General features: G+C 38.8%; 2 protein-coding genes across 2 annotated transcripts; one reads left to right on the top strand and one right to left on the bottom strand.

Moving 5' to 3' along the window:
* The first annotated feature begins 302 nt into the window (after positions 1–302).
* styx (serine/threonine/tyrosine interacting protein) lies at positions 303–6,708 on the top strand. The gene is made up of 11 exons (XM_006779889.3): positions 303–499; positions 843–875; positions 2,400–2,453; positions 2,555–2,652; positions 2,738–2,798; positions 2,891–2,927; positions 3,011–3,050; positions 4,462–4,512; positions 4,717–4,789; positions 5,412–5,502; positions 6,057–6,708. Exons 1-11 carry the CDS (start codon positions 332–334, stop codon positions 6,128–6,130), a joined length of 780 nt encoding a protein of 259 aa, XP_006779952.2. The 5' UTR covers positions 303–331; the 3' UTR covers positions 6,131–6,708.
* gnpnat1 (glucosamine-phosphate N-acetyltransferase 1) lies at positions 6,172–10,464 on the bottom strand. The gene is made up of 6 exons (XM_006779887.3): positions 10,313–10,464; positions 9,319–9,482; positions 9,122–9,184; positions 8,773–8,900; positions 8,484–8,545; positions 6,172–8,341 (listed from the first exon to the last, which is right to left on the bottom strand). Exons 2-6 carry the CDS (start codon positions 9,470–9,472, stop codon positions 8,194–8,196), a joined length of 555 nt encoding a protein of 184 aa, XP_006779950.1. The 5' UTR covers positions 9,473–9,482; positions 10,313–10,464; the 3' UTR covers positions 6,172–8,193.
* Between the last annotated feature and the right edge of the window lie 1,121 nt (positions 10,465–11,585).

Below are 11,585 nucleotides of genomic sequence, written 5' to 3'. Positions count from 1 at the left end.
ACACACTGACATCACAGTAAAATCATACCTAGATTATTAGTCATTAGCCAGTTCGGACACATTCAAAGAATAGCTTTAAAGGCCCTCCAATAAGCAGTGAGCAGAAGCTCGTAGACTACATCTCGGACTACGTCTTCATCTTAACTCATTAATTTCACAAATCTAAATATTTCCTTTACAGTGGCACTGGGGGTGCTCCTCTGTGACTTCTGCGCTTCGCAAAACGACCGCTAAGCGACGCTGTTTCCTCTTTTCCGTTTCTCCACGCATCTGTCGGCCAGCTCCTTCGGGATCACGTGACGCATGTGACCGAGAAGTATGGCGGACATGCATGTGGAGCCTCAAAACAAATTGTACCGTTTATTCAGCTAACCCCGCCGCGAGGAAACATCGATACCGCGCGCGAAGTCGGGCCGGCGGTGGCCGAATGGTCAGCAGGATGGACGAGGAGAACAAACTTCAGTTTCCGTCTCTGCCCGATACCAAGGAGGACCTTCTGGTGAGATCCTGTATTAGCCAACATGTCCACTGTGTCTCTGACCAGCTAATTTGAGCTAGCCTCCACTCTAGTTTTACTTTCTGGCAGGGAACAATGTAGAGGGCGATATGTGTGTGTGTATGTCGTTTTTGGGAAAGTGACGTGTCAATGTAATGTGTGATAATGTGAGAGCCTTTCTCAAAATTGTCTTTTAATGAGTCTTTTGCGGCGTTTCGGCACTGAGTAGCCTACTAGCATTAGCAATCAACGTGCATAAAGTAAACTAGCATTCACCTGTCGTTTAATGGTAGGAACACCTGCCACATCTTTTAACCTTGGTTTCAAATTCCCATTTTTTTTCCAGGATTGGGCGTATCCGATGAGACGAGATATGCAGGTGTGTAAGGATGAGTCTGTTGTTTATAGTGGCAAGTTTAATCTTGACAGTTGATAGTATATTCCTATGGTAAATGCGGCTTTAAAGTTATTAAAACATTAATCTGGAGACAGAACAATGCAGCTAATTGTATTTTGAATCATTATAGTTACCGTTTAAACTTTAATACAACTTTGTTTGGCTGTCGTAGTACTACTTTGATGATGTGTGTACATTTTATGACCAGAAGTTTACATACACGCCTCATGGGTGCATACATCTGTAATGACTTGAGTGAACAGGTTCCTTCATCGAGTTCACTTCTTATTTAGGTTCCTTAACGATTCTCATTTGGTGCTCATCAGCACTAATGTCAGCATTAATACCATCAATAAGCAGCATATCAAAAACATTATATTTGTGCAAATCAATTGTATGCTCTGGGTCAAATGTTTGTGCATTTTGGAGGTATTTCCCCTCATCGTTGTGATCGGTGCTGGGGTCGTTTACCAGCGCAAAGAGACTTTAAAGCGATCGCCCAAGTGATTCTCCTGTATGACCTGAGGCTCCAGTCTGACTGCTCATCGCTGCTTTTGCCTGAACGGTCACCCTAAAATGAGAGATAATTGGTTAGGATGTTCAGGATTAACCCAGGAACCATCAAGGCTCAAGCCTGCCATGAACTGGACTGAACAATTTGTCGCTGCCAACATGGACAAGCCAAACGCCCCCTGGAGGAAGGTTTTATTGACAGACAAAGATTTAGCTATCTGGCCACAATAGCAGGAGGTGTGTTTGCAGAAGTAAAGCAGAGGCTTTCAAACCTAAGAAAACTGCACCAGCTGTCAAACACTGTTGTTGTAGCATCATGCTTTGAGGCTGTTTTGCTACCAGTAGTACTGTTAGTGGATGGAGTAATCGAAGAGGAGTACCACCCTCAGAATCATCAACAGCTAGCTGGTTAAAACTTCAACGCCGTTGGGTGTTCCAGCAGGACGGTGATCTCAAACAACATCAGGGCTGTTAAATGTATAAAGATAGCTAACATTAAGCTTCTGGAATTGCGTTTCCAAAGCCTCAAATTCAACCTAATGTAAAATTAAGTGCTTAAAAGTAGAGTTCGTGCCAGGAAATTTAAATGAACTCTATGCATTCTGCCAAGAAGTGCAGCCAAATATCCAGGAAAAAATTTACCAGAAGCTTGATGATGGCTACCAAAAGCATCCAGTCAAGGTATACTTTGATAAGGGACATTTAACCAAAGATTAGTTGGGTGTATGTATATTTTTGACTTTGTGTGGAATAGTGGAAAATCCAAAATTATAATTAATTCTTGTTCACTTAATTCTTTTTGTTTGTTTTTTTTAACCATCCCAAGAACTCATTAAAAGCTCATAATTACCATGATTCATGCCCTTGATGAGTGTGTGTAAACTTCTAGTGATCACAGTAAAATGTTAGTGTCCAGATATAAAATCCTTTGTTAAAGATGAAGAAATGTTGGTGCCTGTGTTGTGTTAATGTTTGCTGTATTTTTCTATTCAGGAGATTTTACCAGGACTGTTTTTAGGTCCCTACTCTTCTGCGATGAAAAGCAAGGTAGTTGCTGGAGGACTGATTTCATTGATTTCTCTTGGATACGGAGACACAAATAAAATGAATTCATTCAACCCTCATTTTACTTATTCCTCTATGTCTAGCTGCCAATTCTCGAAAGACACGGCATAACGCACATTGTGTGCGTCCGCCAAGACATTGAAGCCAATTTTATCAAACCTAATTTCCCTCACATGTTTAGGTAAGTAAGGGCTTCTGTGACCTTTGCGCAACATTGGTACATTTCTGAAACAGGGAGTTTTATTTCATCATGCATTTTCTTGCAGATACCTTGTGTTAGATATTGCTGACAATCCAGTGGAAAATATAATCCGCTTTTTTCCTATGGTGAGTGAAGAGGTGGGGCGTGTTGTCTGGGAAAGCGCTCTTTCGTTGAAAGGTGTGGCGTTTACAATAAAATTTAATTTTCCTTTTTACAGACTAAAGAATTCATTGATGGCTGCTTAGCAACAGAAGGTAAAGACGCATGCCATTCCCGTTTGTATTGCCTAGAGTGTAAGGCATTTTATTAACACTCTTCTGTTTCCTTGCTCTTTCAGGAAAGGTACTGGTTCATGGTAATGCAGGGATATCAAGAAGGTGAGCCTACATTTGTTCTGTATGCTGTAATTTCACCTCGTGCATTAAAGCGCATCATGTACTGTACTGCCAAAGCTGTGAAATTCTAAAATATGATTGGATCATGTACTGTTTTTGTTTAGGCGAGTGTTATTTGTGATATTTTTTCAGTTCACAGAGCAAATTGCATGTAAGATAAAGTTTTGCGAAAGTCTTGAGCAACCCTTCATTTCGTCATATTTTGCTTCCACTGATCTTGACTTCTTTTTTTGTTTGATTTGAGAAATAGTTATCATAGTCTCTGAAACTTCCTCTTTGGCAACTGGCTGCTTTTCTTCACTCCTTTTTAGTCCAGCTCATCAACCTCATCAATTTCAGAGGAATTTCTTTTTGTTTTGTTTTTTGTTTAAGGCAATTTTTAAGAGAGAAAAATTACACAAGAACTGGACTGAAAATCAGTGTCAGCAGGTCCAATTTTGAACAAATTCTGGAGGTGGTCAGATGAGCAATGCAAAAGCGAGTGTCTACAGCCATTTCTGAAACACAGTGAAGGCTCTGTAATGGTTTGGGGTTGTATTTCAGCCAGTGGTCTCGAGGACCCTGGTGGGATTATGAACACAGAAAAATACTGTCAGATTTTGATCTGTCATGCAGTACCATCTAGCAGTGGTTGTATAGTGTAGTGGGTTACACAAAAGGTCAGCAGTTCAATTCCAGCCAGAGACACACATTCCCTTTCGTATTGTGACAGGAAGGAAGGAATATTGTGTAAAACTGTCAAATCCAGTATGTGGTGTTACCCACAGCTGATATTTGCTGTCATGCAATACCATCTGGAAAGCTTCTGATTTGTAGCATCTTCATTTTTTTTAGTATGTCAATGATTCCAAACACATTGTCAGTGCAGTAAAAAATATACCTGGACAGAAAAAAAAAATCGCACAGTGGAAAAATATCAGTCATGGATCGGCCTTCTCCAAAGCCCGGAGCTCAGTTTTATTGAGGCAGTGTAAGATCATCTTGATGGAACCCAACAGAAGGTAGTTAACATCCAACAAAGAGCTTTGGCACGTCCTTCAAGAAGCCCAAAGATTTTTCCATTATTCTGTCAAAATATAAAGAAGGGTGACTCAAGACATTTCACTGTACTATACATCTATGTTGCCTTGACATCATGACATGCCTTTAAAAGTTAAATAATGCTCTTCCTGAGTGTCCATGCAAGTCCTATTATTAATGGACAACCTTAGCATGACTTAGCCTGGATCTTGCCCAAAGTTAACTTATGTGGGCTCCAGTTCTGCCACAATTTCATTAGTCCATTATTTCTTTGTCTAACTCTCTAACGTGGCTTAAAGGAAACACATTACATGAACTGATGCACCTTTTGTACCACTTAAGTAACCAAGTTTATTTTTATTTGTTCTTTCAGTGCTGCCTTAGTGATTGCATATCTTATGGAAACATTCGGTATGAAATACAGGTGAGTGTTTTTTCCTCACAACAATGTATTGCTTACAATTTCTGCACATTGTAAAACTAAGCTGACTTTATTACACAGATGTAAGTGGACTGCAGCATAATTGTTATAATATATAAATATACTGGATAGAAGCACAGAAAGCAGTTGCTGGTAGAGATACAGTTGCTTGCAGAGGTTTCATGTTTTTCCTATTTCACTCTGTAGGGAAGCATTCAGCCATGTTCAGGAGAGGAGGTTTTGCATTAATCCCAATGTGGGCTTTGTGCATCAGCTACAGGTAAGCTCATATTTTAACCTTTTAGAATAGCCCAATACCTAATAATCATACTGTCTGTACATGACTGTAATTGGTCTGTATTAATAATATTGCTACTACAGCAGATTCACTGTGCCCCCTTCATTTTCCTTTTAAAGAAAGGCAAAATTTATATGATGGTATTGGATAAAAAGTTGCTTACACAGAAGAAATACAGAATCACTACAGCCTGTGTTGTTATACTGGTTCATTTTGCTGTTTTTGCTTTCTTGTGTTTTCTCATTCGAGGCTGCAGAAATGATTTTCCCATGTTTACTACCATATATCATCTCTCTTTAGTCTGCCTTGGCTGGCCACACAAGTGGCTTGCTAACTTAGTTGGCATGTGTACTTGTTGTGTTTTCAAATTAAAGTAAATGTGTTATCACACAGTTATTTTTTTATTCCATTAACTCAAAACAGAAATTGTGGCATGGGCTCACGAATACTGCCACTGTAAAGTCTTTGAGCTTCATTAAGTAATTAACTGAGCATGTAAGAAGTCAGCCAAGAGACAAGCAGTCGGAGCTTCAGGCACGACTGTGTAGCTGTCGTCATTCCTGTGATTTTTACAGCTGTATTTAAATTTGATTTGCTTTTAAAGGAATATGAAGCAATCTACCTAGCCAAACTGACCATTAAAAGGATGTCGGTGCAGTTGGACAGGCCGTTCTCACTACAAGCTGGGATGCCAGGTTTGTATTTAACATACCCAGTTTTGGAAAGAGAGACACGTCCCATTATTTCTTGTTATTACTGAACCAATGCAGGTAAAGCATTTGGTTACAGCTTTAGCGCAGCGGAAATAATAAAAAAATATTTCATGTTAAAGAGAATTCAAAGCAGTGTCGATGGGAACATTGTGCCATTTTGGCATCCATTATCAGACTTTCTCAGGATCATTAACTTGTAATGTGGCAATGGTGGGTTACTCATTTGTAAAACGCTGCTTGATATGATGTTTGACTTTAAAGAAGGCTTTCATTAGGGGAAAAAAAAGCTAGCTCCATTGTGACTGATTCTCAACTCATAGCATTCATATTTTCTTTGGGACTTTATTACTATTAAACAGATAACATTCAGGCATGTGTAGCTCTAGGACTGACTCATAATTTCCCTCAGTTATAAGGTATTGGTCTGAATCCCAGCGATTTCACTTTCCACAGGCGACAGTGTTCACGTTTGGAGATTATGGGCGACGGACTTTGAGTTGCTGTTTTGTGATCGTTCATTTTCTTTTCTGTAATAGGAAGCCGCAAACGCAGCCTGGAGGAAGATGAAGATTTTGGAGGGATGCAGGTCACAGCTGCACAGAACGGATGAGCTTTCCTGATAATGTTTGCTGTGTGGCAGAGTGCACTCGATTCTTCTTTTTGTTTTTTTCCATTTTTAATGGGATTAAAAATGTAAATATTTGAACTTTTTCTAAGGGGAAGGGATCGGGCCAGGACAGGAACTACTCATGTCTGAGACATGGAGTGCTAAAGGGGACTGGGAACAATTTGATAACTCATTTCTTTCTTTCTTATTTCTTGAGCTGTATGCACTGATGGGGGACTTTTTTTTTTCTTTTTTGCAGTTTTATAGTATTTAAAGCATTTTGCATTTGCAGCGGGACAGTATTGCAATAATGCACTTTCGATACTTGAATTTGTGTAGACAAACAGGTGGGGAAAGTTGGCAAAAGGGAAAGTAGCCAAGATATTTCCCAGTTAAGGACATAAGAGAAATAGCTACGCCTTTATTTCGGGAGTAATAGGGTTATGGACTAATATCAGACTTAATATGGGATAGTAAGGAATAGAAAACTCACTGCTTAATAAAGTCCTGAGTCCTGTTCAGCTGTGTCCTCATTTCTGCTATCCTTCACTGCGTTTATTAGATTGCCAATAAGTCACATTTAAGATTCTGCAACAATAGTTACTGTAGGTCACTCTATAGTGATGCTCAATAATTAAACATCAGTAATGTTGAAACAATATTGCGTTAAGAGCATGATGGAAGCATTTTAGTATCATTTCCTCTGATTGACTAGACCTGATACTCTTCTCACTTGAGATTAATGTATGGGCTGTTTCTTCATGATACAAAATCAGTTTTAACTGAGGATATAAACTGATTTCATTTATCCCAGCTGACTGGGTGAGAAATGCACCTTTGGACAGGTTGCCACTCCAACACTGGACTAACAGTGGGACAGTACCACACCTGCAACCAATTTCAGCATCTTGCCCAAAGTCACTTCACTTCAAGACACTGGGGAATTGGACACCACCTCAACCACAGCATACCAACGTTTTTGAATTCCACCACCATCCTGACCTCCAAAAAAAACACTCAAAATATCTCAAATCAAGTCTTAAGTTAAAACATTTTTGTAGAAATTAAAAAAAAAAAAGACCTCAGGCCAAAGATGATTTTATTTGACTACATGTTTTGAAATAAATTACATTAAATATGTGCCCCCTCTCTCCAGGATAAAAGAATAATTATAAAACTTAACTATAAAAGCTTAAATAAGAGTTAATTTAGAAAAATCATCTTTACCCGCTTCCCATTACAAAAACCGTTAAATGCTAATCCCATTTGGCAACTTAAGTCAAAACTTAACAGCATGTTAACAACTTACCAGTACCTCACAAAATATTTTTCCTCACTTAATGTGAAACTTTATAACAGTCTTCATCGTAGTTCTTGTAATTTAAATTTGATTAGTTACCCAGCTACACATAATCTATATGACACTGCATCTTGTACCAAGTAGGATTAAACAAAAAAAAAAAAGTAAAACAAATCTTTTGTTCTAAACAAGTTTAGTTTTCTGGCAGCCGTCTGTCAGTTCAATCACAATCTACAATTAATTCTTAAAGCATATTTGGTTTTGAAGTTACCTTGTAGAGTTGTCTGTTACCTGTAGATTGTTTTACTTACATAATAAGTAATATAACTTCATTTGGTATCATCCTGATCTCCCACATAGCTTCAATTACTTACAGTTGCATGGAAGTCACATATATAAACTGTTCATTCACTGGTACATGGAAAAGAAAAACTTTAAGCAATTTAAAGAAAGAAAATAGTATTTTTTCTTTCTTTTCTAGATGATGAGATGTCAGGTCCACCCTGGTGAGGTAGCCACGGTTACCAAAAGGACAAGGGATTGTGTTGCACTGTCTTGAACATTTGTAAATGTTTACTCGAGTGTGCTGAAATCATGATGAGTGTTCATGGATGACTCAGCTGTGACACAACAGCAACCTCATCCACGGGAAGCTCCAGTTCTTAAGACATTCTGCAAGTTCTGATTATCACTGGGCGTGCAAAGATACAGTCCGTTTTTCCCAAAACAGATTTTTGTTGTTGTTGTTTTTTTTAAACTTCCATTCTCAGTCAAAAAATCGACACTGCATGTAGGTCTCGTCTGACGCAGAGTAGCCAAACTTCTGGTAAAAAGCCACGTTTTTGGGTGCACATTCAAGAGTGATTTTATAGCAATTCAGTTTTTTGCTGAGAAGAGTAAGAGTCGAGACTAATCTGTTGGGATAAAGAAGAGAAGTGAAAAGTTTTAAAAGCAGAAATCACAAGATATAAACTATTCAAAATATAGAACTGTCTTTTGCTATGTTGGGCAATATGTGAAATATTAAAGACAAGCCAAAGCCGTGTCTTGACTCACAATTTGCCCAGCTGCTTCCCTCGGCACACATCGCTGACGACGACCTCCTCCACCCGGCCTCTCTACAAATAAATACGATTTTAATTTACAAATTGTCAAGATTAATAAACATATATAACCAGTTTATGACCATATACTGGGTTAATAATTAAATAGTCTTGTAATTACTACATTACTACATTAATCAGTAACTTTTTTATGTAACTGGTGATAAGGAAAACACAGGGAGAAAAAAAAAAAAACAGCTGTGTACTTAAATATACACAAATTTGTGTAGTGTATACTGTACTTTGGCACAAGAGTGGATGAATTTGTGTTCAGTGATCAGTGTTGCCGTGGCCACAATCTGACTCAGATTTGTGTCCTCCACCACGATGACATAGTAATCTCCAGTCTTCTTCATGTGCTCAAAATTCTCTGTCAAAAAATAAACAAAATGTGTGTTTATAAATCATCACTCATACTTTAATTAGTTTTTCTAGGATATTTCTTTAAATATATATGACCTGCTGTCTAAGACACAACAATAGTTGTGTTAAATTGAAAATTAGTGATTCAAAATGACACTCAGTTAACAGTTTATGTTCCAAACTAAATTATCTCACTTTTAGAATATTTATAAGGCAGGTATGACTTACTAGCGAAATGCTCTGGTGTGACATCGCCTGTCTTGGTGAGCTGAGATAAAACCTTGAAAAATCCTGGAATGAAAAAGAATAAAGAGTTAGTGAAAATTTCTGAATTTTAACCCATCTCCTGGGAATTTCTGAGATGTTTCATATTATACCCCAAGAAAAAAAAACATACTGGTGTGGTTTATGCTGTACAGACTCACCTCTGTTGAAATCTGCCGTACAGAGTGGCCTCAGCACCAGGCCTTCCCCTGGATTGCATGGTGAGATTGGGGGAGAGAATGGGGCAGTGTTGCTGCTCCAGTCTAGCTCCCGAAGCAGAGAGGGCTCAAAAAGTGGAGTCTCGTCCAGCAGCATACCAAAATCTCTGAATGGAAAACACGTACAAAGAGATGAGTTCAGGGACACAAACCCAAAAAAGTGTTGGGCAGTAAGCCTAGTTGGGCAGTACCCAACTTATTTGGCTAATGAATTGATACAAATCATAAAAATCAGCCTGGACTGAAAGAGCGTGTGCTCTGGTCATACAGAACTTTGACCTGACAGTTTCACTTGTTAAAACGTTTCCTCGGGGTTCACAGGTATGCTTCGGAGGTTGACAAACCAGCTGACACACCCGCGTACAGATAATGATACGTTTCCTTTAGTGTTCATTCATGATCTGTTCTCCAGGACAGGACCCGGGGCCTGACCAGGATATATAATATGAAAGGGCTTTACAGAGCAAGGGAAGAAGGTAACACTGTCGCTGTTGCTGATGGGAGTCACTTTCTGCGACAGAGTTTCCTACTTCTACCACAAGCGTCCTAAATCTTGTTTCCATGGCGGCACCATAAAACATTACACTTTTACAAGCGTAATCGTTTCCCGGTTGAGCACGGCAAAGAAATGAGGGCAAACTGCCCACGTTCACTAAGACAAATTACAGTACAGCGACCACAATGCTTTAGCTAACTAATGTGACGTTAGCTAGCCAAACAAAACTTGGGTTATTGAAACCTACTTTGCCAACTAAGCCGGCAAAATACAGGCGTATGTAAACAGTGTTTCCCCTATACTGTCAAACGTCTACACGAGGCTACCTTCATGTAAGCAAACTTATACAGCCGAGTTAGCGTCGGAGCTGTATCCTCACATTTCATACCAAATGATAAATTTAGCGTTAGCTAAGCAGTTAGCCACCTGGCAGCTACTTACCAAGTAAAAGCCAACACAGCTAGAGATGGTCCCTCGGAATACCCACAGTGAAATAACCTGCAATGGGCTTCTCTACTATAGTTTTGAATGAGGCTGAGCTACATCATTGAGCTGAACACTGTGGCTGCCTTCAGCATTCATTTCCGCTTGGCACTAGCCCTTGTGTATGACGTGGCAAAGATTCAGAGGTAATTGGCGCAACCCACTGACGTCAATTGATTAAAAGAAATCCAGATGCCAATAGTTTTCCACAATACATCATGCATCCATGCTTTGTGATGGGCTTGTATACTCTCATGAGAGTTTTGTACAGAAATACAGTTGTTTTCTGTCAAAAGGAGCACAAAAAACATACTGATGTGGTTAATGCTGTACATGTACTGCCCACTGGCAATAGGTTTACCAGCTGTAGTTCAGATCCATGTGACTGCATCGCTGCACTCTAAGAACAATAATGTTAGTTGAACAAAAATGGATGAAACAAGCTCTTGATGGCAGAAGTACTTTTTAACTCTTCCCTATACTACCAGTATGTGTTGTTTAATACAACTGAAGCACTGTTACTCATAATTATACATAAATATTATCCAGTAAGCTACAGTTGTGATCAGAAGTTAACATGTAATCATTATAGATATCTGACCACTCTTTCTGGCAGAATTTGTAAAGTTTATTTAAATGGGTTGATCACCTGGCACAGACCTGGCTTTTAAGTGTGGTCCACAAGTTTTCAGTAGGATTGGGGTCAGTGCTTTGGGAAGGCCATTCCAGAAAGTTGGTGTTAGCCTGCTTTATCTGTTCCAAAACCAGTTTTGATGTGTGCTTGTCATTATTGTCCAAGTTTCAACCATCTTGCTGTTGATTTGAGGTGAAGCTGATCATTCTGGAGGTAGTCCTTATTATTCCATCCACTTTTTACAACCACTGTACCACTTCCACTGATAGCAAAACAGACCAATTAAGGAAAACGTTTCTCTATTTAACAATCTCAACCTCACTTGTTGAACTTGGGAATTGAAAGGACTGGAGGTTTACATCTGCAAAGTAAAGCCAGAAATCCATGTTGTCTCAATAAACAGAAGAAAAAGAAAACCCAGTAAACAAAGGATACAAACCATCATTTGTTAAAAAGCTGTAGAAGCTGTTTATTGAGTCTTTTATATTAACATATTTTACAAAAACTAGATTTACAGAAATTATCCATAACTGAACCATCTTGATTCAGGCACAAAAATACCAGAAAGCTCAGTCCAAAAAAATATTTAAATTCTGA

This window comes from Neolamprologus brichardi, chromosome 1 (genome assembly GCF_056152115.1).
Source record: "Neolamprologus brichardi isolate AB-2024 chromosome 1, ASM5615211v1, whole genome shotgun sequence".
Taxonomy (NCBI): domain Eukaryota; kingdom Metazoa; phylum Chordata; class Actinopteri; order Cichliformes; family Cichlidae; genus Neolamprologus; species Neolamprologus brichardi.
The sequence above is the reverse complement of the archived record's forward strand: the minus strand, read 5'-3'. Positions and strand labels throughout refer to the sequence as shown.